General features: G+C 41.5%; 1 protein-coding gene across 1 annotated transcript in view; it reads left to right on the top strand.

Moving 5' to 3' along the window:
* jupb (junction plakoglobin b) overlaps positions 1-24,587 on the top strand; it is a 147,736-nt gene that overhangs the window by 71,548 nt on the left and 51,601 nt on the right. Inside the window, exons 2-5 of the mRNA XM_041063434.1 lie at positions 5,446-5,500; positions 6,091-6,324; positions 22,939-23,192; positions 23,284-23,522. Coding sequence (XP_040919368.1) covers positions 5,485-5,500; positions 6,091-6,324; positions 22,939-23,192; positions 23,284-23,522 — 743 coding nt within the window. The 5' untranslated portion in view covers positions 5,446-5,484. The remainder of the gene's footprint in view (positions 1-5,445; positions 5,501-6,090; positions 6,325-22,938; positions 23,193-23,283; positions 23,523-24,587) is intronic.

The raw sequence follows: 24,587 nt of genomic DNA, 5'->3' as shown, positions 1-24,587 counted from the left end.
ATAAAAACAAGTCTTATGTCACTGAAAGGTGATTGTTAACTGTAAATAGATACTTTGACTAGTTGACTATAAATATGCTTGGTAAGATTTGAAGTTTCTTAAGAGGCTAATAATTTCCAATGTATTCACCATATAGAAAATCTGAAATATAAATGTGTCTCAGTAAGGTTTAACTTTTAGAATAGTGTAACAGTCTGCAAAAGCTTGACATGGACAAGCATGTAAAATCCATTAAAAATATTGTATTATTTGAGTCTCTGCTTATGTGGTCACACATCCTATTTATGTGAAAGGACTTTGCAGTCTCATTTTCAATTACATTCAATCAGTTCATTGAGCCTACAGTAACATTTTGGTGTCACTCAGATCTCATAGTTGCCTAGGAGAAACAACTCAAACAGATTTGAGATCTCTTTTCTAATATTCTTTTCCTCTGGGTTAGTAGAATTCCCATCTTTGTTGGAACACTTTTTTCTTGCAGAATTAACAATGAACAGTCTGTTCCAGGTCAAAATCTGAATTAAGTAAGTAAATAGGTTTTAAAAACTAGGGTTGAAACAACTGATTGCTCTCCACTAAGTTTGGCTGAACTGCCTTAAGCACTGTATGATGTTTTGTCCCTGGGTTTTACCATCACTGTATTAAATTACATTACATACAGTCTTACTGTCACAACCTGTGGCATGTATTTAGGGAGTAAGAACAATGAGAGGTGGTCAGAATGTCTCAAGGGGAGGGGGCTGCTTTGTAGGCCTCAGTCATGTTGGAGTACACATGGTCTAAGTTCTTGTCTCCTCTTGTGAAGTAGGAGACATGTTAATGGAATCTGGGGGACAAACTAAACTCGGCCGCTGCTGATACCAGAGTAGAGTAGAGTAGAGTTTTGGGGTTGGCAACATTCAATCATGTATCACAGTCAAAGTAGACTCAGTGCTTATTATTGTCAAGACTCGCTGTCGTTTGGTTGACAGTTTGACAACTTTTAGTGCCTGAGTGTTTTTTCATTTTGATTAAAATACTTTTATTGCATCTAGGTTATGTCATATTTCTTCTTCTATCATGATAAAAAACATACAGTATGTGTTGGTAGATTTGTTTTTATTTAAACAGAATTATCACAGTAAACACTTCTTGATTTCTTGATTGGCGTGGCTAAATATTTTGAGGATAATGAAACATATTGTTTCACTTCCACTTGAAATCCACATATTGATATTCCTCAGATTGAGTACTTGTTTGTTACTATCTATGTGCGGCTATTTGACCTCTGTCACCAAAATAATTGCCTATGCAGTGTGCAGCTACAGTAACTGGCTACGTCTCTTTTGGGATTGGTGGTTCTTTAAAGATTGCCATGTGATTGGTCATTCTGTACTCATCTTTCCACATATTTCATGTCTGAAGCAAATCATGTCCTGGTGTATTCTGATGGATCCAATCCCAGATTCAGATTTCATTTGTGATTTTCATTTACAGCTCTATTGACATTTTTCCTGGCCCAGGTTGCATTTTAGAACAGGTGTAAATGAGGTCCAAGTGTCATTGCAGTATCATGTCTGTCTGTATTTACACCTGCTGTCCAGGGGGAATTCCCAAAACCTTCAAAAACAAGTACAGATATAGAATAAAAACTGCTTTAGGGTAACCTTTGTTTGGTATAGGCTGATATTATATCATTAGTCATCAAAAGAGCTGCACTCAACATCACTGATAATCATTAGCTTGCTTCCTGCAGCCTGACACTATTGATTAAGCAAACCAGCCATCAAACAAGCAAGGTAGTCAATGTTAATTTAATCAGCAAGGAGGCACACAATGAAAAGATCTTACATTTAATTTTCTGCCACATTTGTGCTGTTTCAAAGCTGCTGCTTCTGTCCCCCTATGAGCAGAAAATGTGCTGTAATTGTGAGTCAATTGATTTTATATGGACTGATGGTAAGTCCACTACAACGGGTAGATCTGAAGACAGTTTTAAACCCACGTACACACAGCCACACGCACACACACTATCCACAGGTGTAACTCTATGCTATGCCACAAATTGGATATTGTGGATTAGTGAGGAGGGAAAATAACCCCTCAAAACAGTAGATTATATTGAAATAAATTTAACTCAAAATGAACACAGATGTGTAAATGTGCACAATGATTTGTGTGTAATTTTGGGTACTTACAAATCCGTGTTCCAATCCACACACAAATACCAAGCAAATTTAAACAAATGTAAAATTTTACACACTTCACGGGCTGAATAAATTTTGATATTTTATATACAGATTTTTAACTTCAAATTCACAGATGGGATCATTTTCGCTGATAAGCTTCCTGTGTGGTGGATACACAATTTAAAAGAGTCTATGTACTTCTGGAAAGATATTCTGTTCAACAATTATGCAAATGTTTCCAGTGAGAGCATTGGCTCAGGAGGCAGACTGAAAATCTGTAGAGATCAACACCTTTGGCAAGGATGACCCTCTGCTCACTATCACCTATTAAACCAAAAGAAGGATCATGGTCCAGGAGGGAAGAAGAAAACCTGTATACCTTTGAAGAGGCATTCCACCTGTTGAGAGCTGGACACCAAGAGAATCAATGTCCCCTCTGACAGTGAAAATGAGAGCCCAAAAGAAAACCCCATCATCTTGTTGATCTCTGCCTCTCACACACCTGCCTGCTGCACTGGCTGCTAAAATAAAAATAAAAATAAAATGTTCAAATGCAGCACCCCAGAGATGCAGGGTGCAGTGTTGAAGCTGTTCTGTGTCATATTACAGTCAGGATATTTTCCTGACATCTGTTGCAAAGGGCTCATCTCCCCCATTTAGAAGAGAAGGGAGGAATCAGACCTTAGTAACTACCTGTCTGTGTCAGCAGCTGTCTGGGTAAATTATTCTGTAATATTCTTAATAACAGGAAACTACATTTCCTCAACAAATATCCATCCTGTGTAAAAATCAAATTGGCTCCAACTCTAAACACCAAAGCACCACTGACCCTTCACGCTTTAATTAAAAAAACATGTCCCCCAAATTCAAAAAGCTTTCAACTCCATTTGGCATAAAGGACCTACAAGATGTCTGCAGTGTGGTATAGGGGGCAAAATGTATGATCTGATTAAATCAATGTATTTGGGAAATAGGTGAGCTGTTAAAATTAGAGACAAACTAACTGAATTTTTCCCCCAGAGAAGAAGCCCCACATCATTCAGTGTATATGTAAATGAACTTGCTGTTCAGTTGGATCAGTGGGCTGCTCCTGGCTTCTCCCTCTTAGAAACCAAAGTAAAGTCTTTGTTTTATGCTGATGACCTTTTTCTGTTCTTTCTTTTCCCAAGTAGCAGCAACAGCTGGACATGGCACAAACATCCTGTCAACTGAAAATATGAAGAAAATTAATACTATGATTTTTCAAAAATGCCCCAGATTTCAGGAAAATAAAAGCCAGTTCACCATCAATTATCAAATCACTTACCACAGTATGATATATATGTCATGACTAGCCCCTAAGGGGGCTGTTTTCTGAGCCCTTGTTTTGTTTTGAACCCTTTTGTGGACTCTTGTTTAGTTTGTTAAGTTTTGTTTCATGGCCCTTGTGTATCTTGTCTTGTTCTGCTTCCTGTCTTTGTCTTTTTTCCCTCCATTTGTGATTGTCTGCCCCACCCTAATTGGTTTCACCTGTTGCCCATTGCCTTGTGTATTTAAGTCTTGTTGTTTCCTTGTGTTTTGGTCAGTTTGTCCTTGTCCATGCTTGAGTCTGCACCATGTCAAGTCCCTGTGTTTGTTCATGTTCCTGTGTCTTGCGTTTTCCCCCTCATGGACTTACTTTGGTTTCCTTTGTTTCAAGTAAGCACTATTGTATTTTTGTTTAGTTTTGTTCGTAAGAGTTTTTTTCCTTCGTGGATGATTTTTGGTTGTTTGAGTTTTGTTCCCCTGCCCTGGACTCATCCAAGGATTTTGCATTCTTAAAAGACATTTAGTTCTCTCATTCTGCCTGTCTTTTGGGTTTTTTGCATTTTGGTCCAAATCCTTGCCCCTCCCCATGACTGTATAGCTATTTTCGTATGACCTTAACAGCATCAGCAAGTTTCACCTTGGCAGTGAAAGCACTAAAAGAACAAGGTCCAGTTAAAAGGAGAAAAAAAAGTATAATTTCCATACTCCAACTAAAATCTGGCTTAAAATTTGATAGTGTTCTCCGGCCCATTGATCTATGTGGCAGTGAAGTGTGGGTCCACTCAGTCTTCACAGCTGTACCTGTTGGGATTAACATCCTACACAATCTCTACATGCAGGATTCTGCAGATACATTTTACACATTCAAAGAGAAACACTAACAAATGCCTGTGGAGCAGAATGAGGCAGATACACTCTGATAATTAACATTTAAGAGAAAGCACTCATATTTTGAAGTATCGTAATTTGATGAACTAAATGACATCTCAAAGTTAAAAGTGCTCCTAGGAGAAGGAGGGCAAATATTTCTTCCCAATTTGTGTTAACATGCCGCCATCTTAGGGACCTAGAAACACCCACATATACATAATATACTGTAAATACATTACAATATTAATGTATATCTGTATATTGATCTGATTTAAAAATATTATTTGAGAACTTACAAGAGAAATGACGAGACAGTAGAAGAGAGTGAAACGTGCTGACCAATCTTGTTCTATTCTGAGTCACCATGAGGTGTCATTACATCCTACTCAGCTGATGGATGTGTTGGACTTGTTTGTTGTAATATCTCGTGCTCACACATAAACACATGCACTTCATCTTCCTCTGAGCACCAGTGTGAATTCCCACTAGGCTGTGAGCAGTGTGAAGAGCTCTTGGCAGGGAAGATGAGATGCTTTGACCTTACACCTGCCTTGGCTTCTGGGAGTTAGATAAGTGTGCTCTCTGGAGTTTTATATGCTTCACAGTGCTGACATTTGTTTAACTTGCAGCTGCTCCTCTGGCAGTTTTATGGAAAGAAATACTTTCACAACAGCACTAACAGCAGAAGTGATGCTCTTTAAAACTCACACACAGGACAGAAGATGCTTATTATATTATTTTGATGTTATACTCTGCTACTGCATAAAAGTTTGTGCCACAAATGCTACTGAGATAAATGAAAGAACACTAATGTACTTGGTTATGATGACTTGTTCTTGATCAGTTATTTGAATTATTCCAGACCCTGCGAAGGCAAAGGTAGCCCTAACTGACCCCTGTGAGGCACCAAGCACACATATACAATATGCATTTGTCTCTTTGAGAAGAAACAATTCCTTAACATGCTTTGCATGAATATAGAATCCTCAGAGACTGCTTTGCATGTTAAGGGATTAGACACAAATTTTGGTGATTAAAGCCTTAATCCTCAAGAAAAAGATTGGCCTGAATCTTGTATGAAATCCTGTTTGCTGTTCCTGTTTTCTCTCTTTCTCTATAGGTTAAAGGTCAGTGAAGAAAGTGGTCGCAGTGGACGGAGATGATGTCCATGCAAAGTAAGTGCTCTGTCACCACAGCATTGACTATATGCATTTCAAACACATATACACAGATATCACCGCCAGATTCCTCTACTGTGTTAACTGGAGGTGGTTATGTTTAAAATTAAGTAGCTGCAATAGTTGTGGTGGTAGCAGTAGTAGAAGCAATAGTAGAAGCAGTACTGTAATCAGTTGTAGTAGATGAAATGTAGTACTAGCACCAGCAGCAGTAACAATTGTTACAGTAAAAGTAGAAAAGGTGTTGCAGAGGTAGCAATAGCATTAGTAGCAGTACAAATAGCAATATTAGCATCAGTACAAGCAGATGCAGCACTTGTACTGCATCTGCTACTGCTACTGCAGTATTGGAACTACCAGTAACAGTAGTACTAGTTGTAGTTCATTTAGCAGTAGGAGTAGAGGAAGGACTGGCAGTATTACTATAATTACATGCAGGACTAGCAGTGGCAGTATTTAATACTAGTATTTAGTACTAGTAGCAGTGGTAGTACTCTGACCAGTCACAGTACAAGTAGCAGCCGTAACAGTTGTAGTGCTAGTAGTATTATTAGTATCTGATGTCAGCCTTGCAATGTTCCCTGCAGTGAATGAATCAGACAGTGTGGTGAAGGTGGCAGAGTGGCAGCAGACCTACTACTCCTCAGACTCTGGCATCCAGTCAGGAGCCACCACAGTGCGGGATGATGAGAGCAGCACAGAGTACAGTGGCAGTAAGAAGTACACTGGCAGTACTACAACCAGTACTACCACTGCTCCTACAACTGCCTCTGCTGGAGGAGGAGGAGACACAGCAGCTGGTGGACTAGAGAGTCCCACAGGTGAGTCTCCCAAAAATAAGTTGGTTTCACTAGTTCATGTCCGTTAGTTTTTTTAGTTTATTTTATTCCATACGTCATTCCTCTTTATCTTTGTTTCTCTTGCTTTCGCTACTTGCAGTTCTTATTTTTGCAAGAACACATGAACTGATGTAATATAATATTATATATTGGTCATTTGCTTTCTTATTTGTGTTCTCATTGTCACATGATTATTCCACATACCACTGAATGGATTTTGATGAAACTTACAGTCATTTGATCCATCATAATATAGAACCATGGATTAGTACAGATTTAATGATGTGCTAAAAATAGCAATTGATATCTAACACAGTCAGTAAAATGTAAAGTTTTCACTGTGGGAGAACTAATGAGCTTGTTTTGCTACTTCAGAGGAAACGATTCCCATCTTCACTGTGAAATCAACTTACACAGTGTGAGACAGCCCATCACAGAAAATTTGAAGAATCTTTGTGTTTTATCTTCATTTCACTCTGTTATGCTCTGATTCTCACCAGTCACCTGGCACATACAGAAAGAAAGAAGCGTCTCCTTCAGGAAAACAAAATCCCTCACAAGCATCTACCTGTACAAACTTTACTGTCACACTTGCACTAACAGCACGTTAGTTGAGACAGCTGTTGAGACAGCTGTTCGTTTCAGGCTTAGTTTGACAACATGGTGCGTGGACTTTCAAACCAAATACCAAAATGTCAGCTAAAAATAGACAATAATAAGTTCTTCTATAGTCCCCTCCACCTACAAAGGACTTAGTGTATAAGTCAATAATTCGATATTTTGTATTTATTTATTTCCCAACAAATTACATGACAAGACGAAAACTAACAAAGAATGTCTCCTACTAACAAGTAGTCTTCGCATTCCTCGGTGCCACAGAGCTCTATTGTTGTCCATAAATGATTGAAAACACATCAGTAAGCCACACTATTGCACTCAGTCAAACACACATCGTCCTGCTGCCCCAAATACAGTTGCAAGAAAAAGTATGTGAACCCTTTGGGATTATGTGGAGTTTTGCATGAATTGGTCATAAAATGTGCTCTGAACTTCATCTAAGTCACAACAATAGAAAAACACAGTCCAATTAAAATAATACTACACAAACATTATATGTTTTTATTTAATGACTTCTCCAAGAGCTAATTGGAGCCAGGAGTGAGCCAACATTGAGTCCAATCAGTGTGATGATAGTGGATGTGTTGCTGAAAGCTGTCCTGCCCTTTAAAAACACACACCAGATTTGGGTTTACTGGTTTCATGAAGCACTGCCTGATGTGAAACATGCCTTCCGGAAAAGAGCTCTCAGAAGACCTACGGTCAAGAATTGTTGACTTGCATGAAGCTGGAAAGGGTTACAAAAGTATCTCCAAAAGCCTTGATGTTCAAGAAGAATCCTAGAGTGTCAGCTAAAGACTTACAGAAGTCCCTGGCACATGCTAACATTTTTGTTGACACATCTACAATAAGGAAAACATTAAACAAGAATGGAGTACATGGGAGGACAGCACAGAGGTAGCCATTGCTGTCCAAAAAAACATATTGCAGCACATTTGAAGTTTGCAAAAGAGCACCTGGATGTTCCACAGCACTACTGGCAAAATACTCTGTGGACAGGTGAAACCAAAATTGAGTTGTTTGGTAAAAACACACTACACTATGTGTGGAGAAAAAAAGGCACAGCACACCAACATCAAAACCTCATCCCCACTGTAAAACATGGCGGAGGGAGCATCATGGTTTGGGGCTGCTTCGCTGCCTCAGGGCCTGGACGGATTGTTGTCATTGATGGAAAAATGAATTCCAGAGTTTATCAAGACATTTTGCAGGAAAACGTAAGACCATCTGTCTGCCAACTGAAGCTCCGCAGAGGATGGGTGATGCAACAGGACAATGACCCAAAACATACAAGTAATTCAACAAAAGAATGGCTTCAACAGAACAAAATACGCCTTCTGGAGTGGCCCAGTCACAGTCCTGACCTCAACCTGATTGAAATGCTGTGGCATGACCTGAAGAGAGCGATTTACACCAGACATCCCAAGAATATTGCTACACTGAAACAGTTTTGTGAAGAGGAGTAGTCCAAAATAACTCCAGATTGTTGTGCAGATCTGATCTGCAACTACAGGAAATGTTTGGTTGAGGTTATTGCTGCCAAAGGAGGGTCAACCAGTTATTAAGTCCAAAGATTCACATATTTTTTCCACCCTGCACTGTGAATGTTTACATATTATGTTCAATAAAAACATAAAAACATATAATGTTTGTGTAGTATTATTTTAATTGGACTGTGTTTTTCTATGACTTAGATGAAGTTCCACTGCTGAAAACGATCCCCAGTGCTGAAAAAAACAAATTTAGGAAATGAATGAGCCCTTTTTTAAATTGAACTATACATTTTTCATTGGCTCTGAGAGCCACAGACAGAGCAGGGAAGTCAGAAATTATACTCTTTGCATCCTTGTAGCCCTGAGGGTCTTAGTAACATATGCCGCAGTTCATCATATGCCCATGCCAGGAAAGGTTCACAGCCAGACTGTGCATGCAATGTTAACCATTCTTAATTGTCTGCTTTCTCTGCTCATTGTATAAACACACCCTGTGCATGTATAATGTCCATGTCTGTGCATCCACTGAATCCAGTCCTTTGATATCTGACTGTTGGTCCCTAAATCAGAAGATGAAGTGTGTCAGATAAATGTCTGGTAAATTATAAAACCCAAGCTGTGAGGAGAGCTGAAACAGGGGGATTTGCATCTACCCACAAGGGAAACACAATGTAGTTAAGCCTTTTTGCACACCTTTTGTAGATGTGGTTGAGTCCAAGACACTTATTTTACCACTTCAAACTGTCCTGAAAAGCCTTAGATTTAGTGGTGCCACAGCTTGAGGAACAGTTATTTTTCCTGCTGGCACACTTGCTTTTAAAGGTTAATGTGTATGATACAAGTGAATGGACAATGGCAGATAAGCAGCTTCAGTGTGAGAATGAATGCTTTATCATGCATCTTCCTGACTCCTTCCATCAGCAAGTAAAAAAAAAAGAAAAAAGTAAGAGTTCTTATTGATTTCCTTAATCTGCTTCTGCACATCAATAACTTTCCCCTAAGGGCCAAGGATTAAACTCCTGCACAGACAAAACATGTCAGTGAAACTGATCTGAATGCCACAGTTGATTCTAAATACAGGAAGTGGTTATGGCTTAGTTAATAATAAGCTGAAATGTTCTTAATATCCTTCCTTTGGAATGATGGGAACATCACACCTTAAGAAGCATGTAATGAATGTGTCTAATCTTCATACCTGCCACTCATACCTGCCCTGTTAGTTTGGTCTTTTGGTCACGCTTTGAAATGAAAGTTAGAGTCAAAACTGGTTTGCGATTGTTGTTGTGATTCTCTCCTTAATGATGTGTGTAGCACACAAATAAACAGCTGAAATTGAAAAGGAAAGAACAGGCATGAACACACTTGAAATGATTGTAACACTGAAATTATTTACTGAGCAAAATTTTCTAAAAGTATACCTTCTTGGCTACTGTCTCTTGAATGTGAGGTTAATAACTTTGTTCCTGACAATAAGAATGTGCTTGTGCATGATTTGGCTGATTTCTTTCTACATGACATGAGATCTGCATTCTCAGTTTTTGTGGTACACTGTGAAAAAAAAGAAAAAGAAAAGAAAGAAAGGGGGAAAAAAGGTAAAACAGTCATTTTCCATAATTAAAATATAGTTTGTACCTTTCATTTTACATGCACAAATAATACAAATAACCAGGCTTAAAATTGCAGAAGAGTGCTGTTATTAGATGAGATTTATTATATCATTTTAGGTTTAAAAAATCCTGTATGTTTTATTTTTTAAATAATCAATAAAACATATGATTGAAAAAGTATGCCCACCCATAAAAGTGGGTGATCTACCTTTAAAAGATTTAACTATTAGCTTGTGGAATTTGTATATATTTTTACATACATATTTAGTGGATATGTAATCTCAAAAAGGACATGCTGTTGGATTCACCTACAGCTTGCAAAAAATTATTTTGTGTGCAGTTTCTAACAATTTGTTTATACATTCCAACAGTTGACTCTCTGAGACCTGTTCAAAATTATTGGAAGGCCCCAGAGTTCCCACTGTCTGCAGCTGGTACTCACACTCAAAACAGATGCAAATTGTGATTTACTGCCGTATTGTTCATGATTTAACCCTTTCCATTCTTTCATGCTGTTTGAATGCCTATTTTGTATAAGCTTTGGCCTTTAAGGCGACTGCTAGTAGGTTTATCCCTCGAATGACACACACTTCTATCACACATTTATGACCAACGCGGTTGATTTTGGTACGAGCTGAAAGGGCTGTGCCACTGAGGTCGCTCCGACATGGGCAACGATATCAGGAGTTTTGGCCTGGCTTGTCTCCATGAGAACCATGGTTGCATTCCTGCTTTCAGTGCATTACTCAGAGTGGCAGTGTGGATGGACAGGCTTATTAACAGGTCCAAATGTCCTGTAGCCCTTTTTGAATAGGTAAGTCGTTGCCCATTGGTACAGTGCAAGTGACCAGACATTTGCAACCACAAGGTCATTTAAAGGGGAGAGTCTTCTCTTCCCTTTCAAATGACCACGTTCCCTGGAGGCCATGGCATACTCTTCTCACTGCAACATAAATCCAATTCACCAAAATGCACCATATCTAAAAGACAAAACAAAAAAGAAAAACAAACAAAAAAAACCCAGTACTAAACACATAACATTATCTTTTATAGGAAAGCATACACATTTTACATTACAATAAGTATACTCCCATGAAAATTATTATACACCAGGAAACGTGGAAGTAGCAAATACAACACCAGTGGTGTTATTTGTAACTTTCAAAAGAAATATCTCTGCTGAAACCACATACTATTTTACAGGAATTTTCAACGCCCTATTTATATTTTATTACTATATTTTATTACTATACAGACACTTTTTGCCATTGCTGCTGCTGTTCATATGTATGTTTCAAAAGACACATAGACTTTGAGTCTAGAATCCTCAAAAGGTAGAACTGTCACTTCCCACTCCCAGCTCTGCTGAGTTTGGGATTTTCTTGTAGGGAGTGATGATGTTTTCGAATTACAGTTTTTAAATTTTTAGTTTTGAGGATCCAAGGAAGAATGAAACAGAACTGTCTATTTCTATATGTCCTGATAGGACATAGGTACATGGTGTCGGGGGGTGTGGGGAGATAAATGGACTGAATTTGTATTGCACTTTTCTTGTCTTATTGACTGCTCAAAACACTTTACACTTCAAGTCACATTCACCCATTAACACATATTCATCCAGCGATTTTTCTATACATCCACACTCACATTCCAATGATAAATCAGATCAAACCACCTACCTTTAGAGGAGGACCTACTAGTGATCTACTAGAGCCAAAGTGACCTGTGTTAGAGAAGTTGCTGTTAGTGAAATTATTGCAACAATTGCTCACTTGTGGGATTGGCACACTGAGAGGGGCTTTCAGCTGATTTGTCAAGGATTTTTTGGAGGATCATTAAAAAGCCAGAGTTTCCTTTTTCCTGAAGTGTTGGTAATTCAGCAGGCCAATGCTGTGCCTGATGAGTCACACTTCCCTGCTAATCACATAATCATTAAATTTGGGAATCCAGAAGTCTCATCCAAAGGCTGAATGACTCCATCTGTCAAAGCAGCAATGAAACTGTCAACATTAGTAAATGTCTAAGTGTCTGTGAGGGGATCATAATACAAATGCACTTGTCTGTGTCTTTGTCCATGGTGCCAGTAGTTGATGTCAGATGCCAAAAGTTCACTCACTTTAAAGACTAACTGTATTAAACCAGTGAAGATGGTAAAACCAGTTTTGAATTTAGCACAGAGGGGGAGTTGAAAGATCTGGGTTGTCAGGGTTCGCCCTGGACGCCAGGGCGGTTTTATTTTGTTTTGCTTATTTAGTGTTTCCTGTTTTATTTTGTCTATGCCTTAGTTCCGGTTGTTCACTGTTTTCCCTCTCATTTCAGGTGTCTCGACTTCCCTCTCCCCGTGTGCTCCTCCCACTTCCTGATTACCTTTCCTCCCTTAATGTGTTTCACCTGTTTGTAATTGTCGCACCTCCCCCTGGTGTATTTAGTCTCCGTCTCCCCTGCACTCATTGCCAGATTGTCTTGTGTATTCCGACCAAGCTTTCCAGCGTTCCGTACCTATTCTAGTTTCGTGTGTTTTCCTAGTGTGGTGTATGACCCCTGCCTGGATTTCTGGATCTCGAGCTAGCCTTTTCCCTGACTGTACCTCTGCCTTCTTGGACTGACTACCTGTGTATCGAACCTGGACTGATTAAACCGTTTTTGACATACGCTGTCTCTGCACCTGTGTCCTCTTCCCCTCTCCTCCTGAGCCTGACATTACAATCTGGCCAATAATGGACGCAGCAGAGGCAGAATCGATGCGAGCGACTCTCGCTGCACAAGAACAGCTCATTCGCCAGCAAGATAGCCAGGTGAGCCACCTTCGTCAGGGGATCCTCGACCTGTCCAACAGACACGAACGTCAGCTGGCGGCTGTCGGCGAACAGCTTAGCCAGTTGGTTCAACATATCCAACGCATGCAACCTTCGTCTCCTCCTCAGGCTGCACCTCCACCGCCAGATGAGGCTTCCGCCTCCCACTCAGCCTCTCCTCTTCCAGTACAGCTGGCTCGTCCGGAAAAATTCTCGGGTGAGTCTGGCGACTGTCGCGCCTTTCTCACTCAGTGCGAGCTGCACTTTGAACTTCTAGCTGCTGCCTACACCACTGACCGAGCCCGAATAGCCTTCATACTCTCCCATCTGACGGGCAGAGCAGCAGCGTGGGCGACGGCAGAGTGGAGCCGAAAGTCGGCCATCTGTAACTCACTCTCTGCCTTCGTCGAAGCATTCAAATTAGTGTTCCAACACACCAAGCCAGGAAGGGAGGCCGCCAGAGCGCTCATGGGAGCGTGACAGGGAGGTCGGCGGGCAGCGGACTTCGCCGTCGAATTCAGGACTTTAGCAGCGGATAGTGGCTGGAACGAAGAGGCGCTCTGCAACGCCTTCCTCGCGGGGTTAACCGGGGAACTTAAGGACCACCTCACTCCTCTGGAACTTCCTTCCAACTTGGACAACCTCATTAGCCTGGTTATCCAGATCGACAATCGGCTGGCAGATCGCCAGCGGGAGCGACGCAGAGAGGCGATCAGACCCGCTCATCCCAGGCGCTCCGGAGAGCGCACTGTTCCCCAACTAACTACTGTCCTGCCCTCTAATTCCGCAGAGCATTCATCCACCCATCAGATTGCTGAGGAGCCGATGCAGCTGGGCCGTAGTCGACTCTCCGCAGCGGAGCGCCAACGACGGTTTAAGTCAGGTGAGTGCCTTTACTGCGGTCAGGAGGGTCACTACATCAGGGAGTGTACGGTGCGCCCAAACGCCTCCGCTCGTCCCTGAAATTGGGCACTTTGACTAGCGTTAACCTAACGCCCACTAAACCCGTGACTAGCCTAACTATTGAGGCCCACATCATTTTGAAAGAGGGGGAAAAACCGGTCCGGGTGCTAATTGATTCAGGGGCCGAACCAAACCCTTTAGATGCTGAGTGGGCCAGGCAGGCAGACATCGGCTTCGAGACTTTACCTAAACAGATCCCGGTTACGTCTCTGAATGGTCGAGTAGTCTCTACCGTTCGGTTTCTAACTGAACCGGTGCATCTTATTGTTACTGGTAACCACCATGAACTCACCCAGTTTTACCTTTTTTCGTCTCCCCAGATTCCTGTGGTTCTGGGCCACCCCTGGTTATCCCTACATAACCCTGTCATAGACTGGACATCCAGCCGCATTACTGGCTGGAGTAACTTCTGCCATGCCACCTGTCTGCGCTCAGCTCAGCCCCCGGGTAGTGACCACTCAGCCCCAGTAGAGGCGCCACCCTCACTTGACTTAGCTAACGTCCCAGCTGAATACCACGACCTGGCTGAGGTTTTTTCTAAATCCAGAGCTCTGGCTCTTCCCCCCCACCGGCCTTATGACTGTGCCATTGAACTGTTGCCGGGTGCTCCCCTTCCTAAGAGTAGGCTGTTCAGTCTGGCTAGGACTGAAAGAGAGGCTATGGAAAAGTACATAGCCGAATCATTGAACTCAGGGATAATCAGGCCCTCCGCCTCTCCTGTTGGGGCGGGGGGTTTTTTTGTCTCTAAGAAAGACGGTACTCTCCGCCCATGCATTGACTATCAGGGGTTAAACAAAATCACTGTGAAGAATAAGTACCCCCTGCCATTGATGGATTCTGCCTTTGAGTCCCTGCAGGAGGCGCGAATCTTCACCAAACTCGACCTGCGCAACGCCTACCACCTGGTCCGCATCAGGGCTGGGGACGAATGGAAAACGGCGTTTAACACGCCCATGGGACACTTCGAGTACCTGGTAATGCCTTTCGGGCTGACTAACGCACCTGCTGTGTTTCAGGGGTTGGTAAATGATGTGCTCCGTGATTTCCTGCATAGATTTGTGTTTGTTTACCTTGACGACATATTGATTTTTTCCAGGGACCTGGATGAACATAGGCGGCATGTTCGGATGGTCCTCCAGAGGTTGTTGGAGAACAAACTGTTTGTCAAATCTGAGAAATGTGAGTTTCATTCGTCATCTGTGACTTTCCTGGGTTTTGTTGTAGCCGAGGGAGAGCTGAGACCAGATTCCACCAAAGTTAGTGCTGCCCAGCCGTTTATGGTCTGGACGGATCATAAAAACTTGACGTACATCCAGACCGCCAAACGGCTGAACTCTAGACAAGCACGGTGGGGCTTGTATTTTGACAGGTTTGATTTCACCATCACCTACCGTCCAGGATCCAAGAACATTAAACCGGACGCTCTGTCCCGGCTCCACGAACCGGTGGAGGCAGATCAGGTACCTGAAACTATCATTCCCTCCTCTTGTGTGTTAGGAGCGCTAACCTGGCAACTCGAAAAAGACATTAAAAATGCTCAGGTCCGGGAACCCGACCCCGGAGGGGGCCCCACTAACAGACTCTATGTTTCCAAAGTAACTCGTCCGCAGGTTCTCCAGTGGGCGCACTCCTCCCGGCTCACCTGTCATCCGGGAGTTCGGAGGACAGTTTCCTTCCTCCGGCGTCGTTTCTGGTGGCCGGAGCTAACCAAAGACACCAAAGACTTTGTTGCTGCTTGTCCTGTGTGCGCACAGTGTAAGGTTAGTAATCAGCCCCCAGTAGGACTTTTACATTAGCGGTACCTAGCCGTCCTTGGTCACATATAGTCCTGGACTTTGTGACTGGGTTGCCTCCCTCTTCAGGAAAGACAGTCATTTTAACCATTGTAGACCGCTTCACTAAGGCGGCTCACTTTGTGGCTCTTCGTAAGCTCCCTACCGCTGCGGAGACAGCCAAACTCATCATTAAACATGTCTTCCGCTTACATGGCATCCCAGTGGATATCGTTTCAGACAGAGGACCACAGTTTGTCTCCCGGGTCTGGAGAGCCTTCTGCTCCGCCTTCGGCGCCACCGCCAGCCTGTCGTCGGGTTTCCATCCTCAAACCAACGGCCAAACAGAGCGGGCTAACCAGGACTTGGAGGCCGCGCTCCGGTGCATCTGCCACCACAGCCAGTTATCATGGAGCACTCACCTTCCGTGGATAGAGTACACGCACAACTGCCTCACCTCTTCTGCCTCTGGACTATCCCCCTTCGAGTGCGCTCTGGGCTACCAGCCACCTCTGTTTCCTGAGGAAGAGAAGGAGGTGGCGGTGCCGTCGGTCCAGCATCAGTGCTCCTCCCACTTCCTGATTACCTTTCCTCCCTTAATGTGTTTCACCTGTTTGTAATTGTCGCACCTCCCCCTGGTGTATTTAGTCTCCGTCTCCCCTGCACTCATTGCCAGATTGTCTTGTGTATTCCAACCAAGCTTTCCAGCGTTCCGTACCTATTCTAGTTTCGTGTGTTTTCCTAGTGTGGTGTATGACCCCTGCCTGGATTTCTGGATCTCGAGCTAGCCTTTTCCCTGACTGTACCTCTGCCTTCTTGGACTGACTACCTGTGTATCGAACCTGGACTGATTAAACCGTTTTTGACATACGCTGTCTCTGCACCTGTGTCCTCTTCCGCTCTCCTCCTGAGCCTGACATGGGTTGAGTTTTGGGCCCTGGGTTACAAGAAAGTGAAGGCAACACCCTGTTAAAAAATAAGACAATAGTGGTCGGAATTACAAGCATCCATCCACTCCACGTCTAAAATCTCTGTCTCTGGAGCAGCAAATATGGATGTTGAAATCTCTGAGGATCATAAACCCATCAAATTTAGGCAGGATAATAGATAAACCACTGGCAAATTAATCAATGAAACTGTTCATTTCTCTGAGGTCTATAGATTGCTAAATAGTCACACTTGCTGTGTATTTTAAGAATGGAAGAAAGGGCTTCAAAACACCTAAACAACCCCAGATCAAGCATTTTTATTTACCTTTAAGAAAATGTCAGATTGCACATACGGTGAAATCCTTGCAGGATGAGAACCAATGTAACGGTAGTACCACTATTTTAGAACAAAAACAAATTTTCCATGTTTTACCCCATTTGATACGAAACACAACTATTGCTGACCCTTTTCAAAGTTAAGTGTAAGTTATTTCTTATAAACCCAAAAAAGTTGGTGGTTGAACATCAGGTCAGCAGGTTCTTCCAGTCAGGTAGCTGTGGTTAGTCCACAGCTAGTGGTAAAGACAGAACAAGTAATGCTGACATTTTTTAGACTGCAGAGCCAAAAACTTCCTGTTCCCCAGACAGACATGGCAGAGCCCAAAGTTATGACCATGAATATTGGAATAAAAACATGTGTGGACCACACATATCGACAAATGTGTGAGAACATTTGTGTACTCAGACATGTCATCCCGTTAACAGAGAAAATTTGCAATAAAGAATGCCACGTCAGTAAAAGTTCATGGAAGTTGCATTTAAATGTTTGCGAATGAATCATGTATCATTGTTACAATAACGCAGGTTCAAAGTGCATTATTCTTACTTCAGAGTAGATACTCATTTCTCTTAGAACATGGCAAGTACACGCCAGACAGATGAATGAAACTGTCAGTAACTAGCCCGAGGGTGACAACAGGACTGGTGTGTCCCTGAACTCACCAAAACAATCCTTGCTCACACCTGCATTCTATTGTATTTATATTGTATCTTTGGAATATTTTTCTCTTTACAAGTTGATTTTAATGCAAATTGAAATGAAAACCAAATCAATGGCTACCTGGAATGTACAAATATCTTGTGAGAAAAACAGGTTAGACTTCTCTTGGAATGAGGAAGTAGATTCTGTCCTAACAAACATTTGGATGTTTTACCTGGTCAATTACCTGACATGCCACACAACATTCTGGAGAGTGTAATACCAATTAGAAATTGTGATGCAGTTCTCTCCCTTGGGAACTGAACAAATTCCCATAAGTCTGGAGATAAAATGTAATAGTTGCTCTGAATTTTGTAACAAATGCTGGTGGGATTATCCATGACAACTGGGTTTTGCTGTGCCCCTTTTCCCTTATTGTTGAATCCAAAATACTTGTTGGTGAGCCAAAATATGGCCGGTTATTTTAGACCTTGAGGACACGGGTGGGCTTGTTATATCCCCGACTCAGATAGAGGAGACTATTATTTGACTTCCTAGACACTTTCTAATCTTTGTTTTCCCCTGAGGAGAGGCTTATTCCAGGACATCAATTTCTGTAATGCTCTCTGCAATTGATACAGCTTCAAGCCATGGTGTCTTTGTAGTTTGAAGCCATACATCTCTTTTGAGATGAGCATTCAGAAATACCCACAGCTTTTTGAAGCTGTGGGTATCTGTCAGTTTAGCACCTTCATACTGTCATTTTTAGAGTGAATATCATCTTAATGATCATGTTTTTGTATTTTTCCCTGTAAGTTACAAAACCATCAACAGTAAATTTTAAAAACATTAACCAAAAGGAAATCAAATTGCCTGGTAAGTTGTGTTCAGACAGCATAAAATGAATTATTGTTGATGGAAAACAATGCATTTGTTGTTGGACATTTGAATGCTTACTACAGAGTAAACTTTTCAAAATATGAGCTGAAAACACACAAAATCTACATATGCTTATGCCCCATAACATAAGGGCAATCGAGCTAATAGTAATATTTTAAGCTAGCACTGTGGAACATGAACCAACACACAACACACATCACCACTAGTGCCCTCGCAGAGGGGTTAATAATACTCGTCTGTCTTGGTATTTATCTCACTGGCTGGTAACCTTTCCTTCATGTACCACTCTACATGTCATTCCAGTATTCATTCCAGTATTCTAAATAGGCATTTATTTACAGTTGCTGTCAATGATTTTGATACACTCATGTGTAAATCAGGCTGAATTAAATATATGTATTATGTCTGTGTGCTCAGATTTGACTCAGTTGTGACTCAGAGGGACTAAGAATTAAAATGCTTTAAGTGCTAAGAGTTGTAAAGTACCCTAACACCCTAAGCTGTGTTAGAGCCATAACTGCAGCTCCAACTGTTGACTGTGTTGATAAGACTGTATTCAAAGCCAGAACCAGTTTTCCATATAATTTAGTAACCAATATATAGAAGACTTAAATAGACAACAATTAACTACATGGGCCAAAAATCTACAAGACCCAACAATCAAATTTGTATGGAAGTATTATGGGGTAGCATGTTTAGCAGTATAAAATCAACAAGCTTGTCTTAAGCAAAAGATTAGCCAACTTAGCTGGTTGGGTTACTGATTCTTCAGTGAGGCTAAGCCCCCATTTGTAAGTAAATGCATAGTGCATATCTAGGCCCCACTATTTTAGCATTGTTGGCAATTCATTCTTGAATGAACTGCTGGTGTGTAATGTCACCGGGAAGATGATTCAAGCTGTTTGAAAAAACAATATATGATTTTGTCTCAAATTTTTCAACAACAAAAATATAAAGATCACATTATTTTCTTCATTTCAGTCATCACTTTTTTGTTAATGATATGTTATTGCATGGAGATTCAGTCACAGTTATTGTTTCATTACATGATTTTGCCTCACCTCTGTTTCCTCATCATGGGAAAAATGGTGGTTGATTAATGTATTTTGTCACCATTTTCATTCTACAGTGGGTACGGAAAGTATTCAGACCCCCTGAAAATTTTCACTCTTTGTTATATTGCAGCCATTTGCTAAAATCATTTAAGTTCATTTTTTCCTCATTAATGTACACACAGCACCCCATATTGACAGAGAAACACGAAATTGTTGAAATTTTTGCAGATTTATTAAAAAAGAAAAACTAAAATATTACATGGCCATAAGTATTCAGACCCTTTACTCAGTATTTAATAGAAGCACCCTTTTGAGCTAATACAGCCATGAGTCTTTTTGGGAATGATGCAACAAGTTTTTCATACCTGGATTTGGGGCTCCTCTGCTATTCCTCCTTGCAGATCCTCTCCAGTTCTGTCAGGTTGGATGGTGAATGTTGGTGGACAGCCATTTTCAGGTCTCTCCAGAGATGCTCAATTGGGTTTAAGTCAGGGCTCTGGCTGGGCCATTCAAGAACAGTCACGGAGTTGTCCTGAGGCCACTCCTTTGTTATTTTATCTGTGTGCTTAGGATCATTGTCTTGTTGAAAGGTGAACCTTCGGCCCAGTCTGAGGTCCTGAGCACTCTGGAGAAGGTTTTCGTCCAGGATATCCCTGTACTTGGCTGCATTCATCTTTCGTTTGATTGCAACACCACAGGGCTGTGTGCTGAGCCCATTCCTCTACTCCCTCTTCACCCATGACTGCAGGCCTGGTAATGGATCCAACACCATTATCAAGTTTGCAGATGACACCACGGTGATTGGTCTCATCAGCAACAACGATGAGACTGCCTACAGGGAGGAGGTACAGCACTTGGCCATGTGGTGCGGCGACAATAACTTGCTCCTGAACACCAGCAAGACAAAGGAGCTTATTGTGGACTTCAGGAGGTGAAAAGAGGCACTCACAGCCCCATTCACATCAATGGGATGGCTGTTGAACGTGTCTGCAGCTTCAAATTCCTGGGGACCTACATTACAGAGGACCAGTCCTGGTCCACCAACACCTCCAGCCTGGTCAAGAAGGCTCACCAGCGCCTCTTTTTCCTGAGGACACTGAAGAAGAACCACCTGTCCTCAGCCGTTCTGGTGAACTTCTACTGGTCTGTGATTGAGAGCATCTTGAGCATCTTGAGCACCTCCTGCCCTCCAGGAGGTGCTTTAGGAGCCTCCGCACAAGAACCAGTAGACTCAGGAACAGCTTTTTCCCCACAGCCGTTTCCTTATTGAACTCAGTCCCCCTGTAAACCCCCCACCTCCACCTCCACCTCCCACACCAACCCTGCCCCCTAACAACCCCCACCCCCATCACCCCCCACCCACACTTTCCTACAACCTGCAACCTCTTTTTTCTCCATAAAGTGTACATATATTCATAAACCTATCTGTATAGTAAGTTCATATTACCCGTATGTCTGTACATACGCTTAGATACATAATGCATCTGTATAGTATGTTCATAATACCTATTTAACTGTATATTCTGTTATAGAACACTCATCTGTATATCATATTTATTGTATATATCTACTGCGAATACTGTATATTCTGCACTTGTTGCCATATCCTGCACTTGCTGCTTTTGCACTTCTGGTTAGATGCTAAACTGCATTTTGTTGCCCTGTCCCTGTACATGTGTAATGAATAATGTGTAATAAAATGTGAAATATAATATTAACTGCATTAACTGACCTCTTTCAAAATTATCTACTTATAATTCATTGCCCTCCTTCCTTTCACTCACTTCAAACCTGGAAGATATCCTGGAGTACTGGACATGCATGACATTGATTGCAGAGATAAATTACTCTAACACATAAGTACAATCACCCTTTAAGGCTCAGACTAATAAGGCTGATTTCTCAAGTCTGTGATCAGCTCTGAGATTAAGTCTTCTATCAAACAATTATTCTTCATTAGGCATAACTACAAAATATCTTCGATGATGATACCACCAGAAGCTCTACAAGAAATGCCCATTTACAGTGTATTACAAATCCCCCTCCAGGTTCAGCAGCAGATGGTAAATTCCTCTCAGTTCATCTCAGCAGTTATTCCACTGCTTCATCTTGTAAAATGTAGATACATAAATACTTACTTGTCATCCTAATTAGCTGCATCAAGTCCTACTTTTGAATGGTTTGTGTAATGTTTGTGTTCAAAAGCTCAAGAGCTTCAAGAGCATGTTCTTCACATATTTTGTGACACATTTGAATGATTCACCTCTTTAACTGAAGGCAAGTGGTCTTAAAGTTTGCTTCTGTCAGCTAGATGAGCTCTTGTTAACCACAAAAGAAAGACAATAATGTGTAGATTTTACCCATATGTCTTATTCTGGATGGTATGCATAAAATGGAACCTTTCTCAACTTCTGCATGTTGCACCAGAGGAACATATGAATCGTGTCAAGATTCTTTTTGGAGGCTTCATGAAGTGAAAGCCTGTAATGAGGAATTAGGGAGGACAAGGTGGATGGTTGTATTTGCAAAGCTGGAAGGCCAAAGTTACAGGACTATTGGTAGGATACTGCTGTACCTTAATCAAGCTTTATCTGTATGAGTGGCAGATCAGACACTCAATTACATTTCCCACAAAATGTATTTGTGGGTGCAGTTTAGTTGTATATAAACATCATTTCTAAGAGACAGAGGTGAAATATAGACACTTTTGAACTACTGTTGGTCCTGGGGCAGACACAGTGTCTCTTCTTAGTTTAGTCCAGATTAAACCAAACTTAGCCATATTTAGTCAAATCAGATCACATTTAATGAGGCCCATTCTAACGCAATGTTTGGCCTTTGGGGAACTAATGCAAAATGGATTCAATAATGCATTCAGATAACACTTGTTATCATGTTAGCTGAATGCTGAATAGCAAGTCACAAATCAAACTTTATCTCCCAGCTGTAATTACACATTTCAGTGTTATTTAACCAACTTACTCAAGCAATGCTGTGGTGGCTTTCTTGCTTGATCTTACTATCTTTCACACGCACACCCACACACACACACACACACAGTTGTGTTTCCATCACTACAGATGATTACTTACTTCAGATTACTTACATTCATTTCCTGGAGACTTACCCTAACCTTACCCTAAAGTCTTAACTGTAGAAGTGAATGAGAAGTTGTTAGAACTTGGAGTCAATGTTTGTTCCCAAAACAAAGGCAAGTTCCCACAATATGACTCAGTAAAAACAGATTCAGATTTATGTCCCCACACCATGAGTAACACTGGTACACACAGATTGGTACACACAGGCTGCATGGTTTAACCACTTTCTTTCTTTTCTTTTAATAGTCCAGAGTTTTATCTTCTGTAAACTCACTATGTACTAACAAAAACACACGCATGCACATGCGCGCACACACACACACACACCCAGAGTCTCTCACTATATCTTACTCTTTCTCTCTCTCTGTTTCTATCTCCCTCTGACAGATTTAGACGCTCAGTACTCGCTAACGCGAGCTCAGCGCGTCAGGGCTGCGATGTTCCCAGAGACCCTGGTGGAGGGGGAGGCAGCCATGCCTGTCCAATCAGATCCTTCACAGCAGAGCAATGTACAGAGACTGGCTGAGCCCTCCCAGCTGCTAAAGACAGCTATCGTCCATCTGATAAACTACCAGGATGATGCTGAGCTAGCAACCAGAGCAGTGCCAGAACTCACCAAGCTGCTGGCAGATGAGGATCCGGTACACTGCCACAATTATTTCACTTAAATAGGATTACGTTTTACACACTCATGTGTCTTAGCTTACAAAATATTTTTTTTCATACATCCAGGTTGTGGTGAATAAGGCGGCCATGATAGTCAACCAGCTGACCCGAAAGGAGGCAAGTCGGCGGGTGCTGGTGCAATCTCCAACCTTGGTGGGTGCTGTGGTGCGCGCCATGACAACAACAGTTGACATGGAGACAGCCCGTTGCACAGCCAGCGTACTCCACAGCTTGTCACACCAGAGGGAGGGACTGCTGGCCATATTTAAGTCTGGAGGGATACCAGCACTGGTCCGTATGCTGAGGTAGAAAAAATTTAATTTGATTACAGTGAACTATATTACTGTGATAAACAATATAAGATATGATAGATGAACTTCTGAGCATACTATATTGCAGTAAATTTAATTGAAATCTACCTATTAGATTTCAGTGGTGTGGCATGGTGGTGAGTCCGGGGAGCCTGGTCTTTGAACCTGCATTAATAAATGGTTTTGGGCACTTAGGTTGGGAACATAGCAGATATTTTTGGCCACTTGGGGGCAGCAGACAGGAGTTCTGTCAGAACATAACCTTGACATCACCTTTTATGTTGCCAACACACATCCATAAGTTACAGAGCCACATAATCATTCATTTTCAGTTGAGTTTGAGTCCATCTGATGAATCTAAGTCCTCTCTTTCTTCAGCTCTGGTTTGGTGTTCACCATCTCCTGAGAAAAATATCTGGCTGTCTAGTAACTTAAAACTACTATTTACCAGCAAGCCTCTAAATGCTTCTCTAATATTGCTGTTTGCTGCTGAGCAGGTAGTGTACAGTGGCTTTTTACAGCTTTCTCTCTGAAAACAGCTGCTACAGCCACAAACAAGGCTATGAGAGCATTGAGAGTGAATCAAAACAGTAACGTTGTGGTTCGGACAGATTAACAATGAACTGAAACTCACTATAGAGCTCAGGGGAGCTACAGATTCAGCTGATAGTTCTCTTTAGGTGTGGGCCCGTGCATGACCCCTTTTACATAATTTTCACATTGTAAAAATATCAAGTATTATAACTGTAAAAAAAAAAAAAAAAGGAAATTAATTTTAGGGTCAATGGAAATAGTCAAATTGAATAATTTATTAAATACTTTATTAAAGTTTTATATGCTCTACAAATCTCTCCCATGTATGTCCGCATGTAAAGAGATAAAATATGAATTGGAGCTGTGTATTGCATGAGTATGCACATATGCGTGATGTTAAATAAAAAAAATATATAAGCTCTTAAAAGGAAAACTAAGACTGTTACATGATGAGAGGACAGGCAGGCACAAGAGCACATTTTCATTTAATGTATTGTCAGAAGAGCATCGATTAAAGATGCTTTA

The sequence above is a fragment of the Toxotes jaculatrix genome, chromosome 18 (assembly GCF_017976425.1).
Source record: "Toxotes jaculatrix isolate fToxJac2 chromosome 18, fToxJac2.pri, whole genome shotgun sequence".
Taxonomy (NCBI): Eukaryota; Metazoa; Chordata; class Actinopteri; family Toxotidae; genus Toxotes; species Toxotes jaculatrix.
This window is presented reverse-complemented; position numbering and strand designations above follow the sequence as displayed.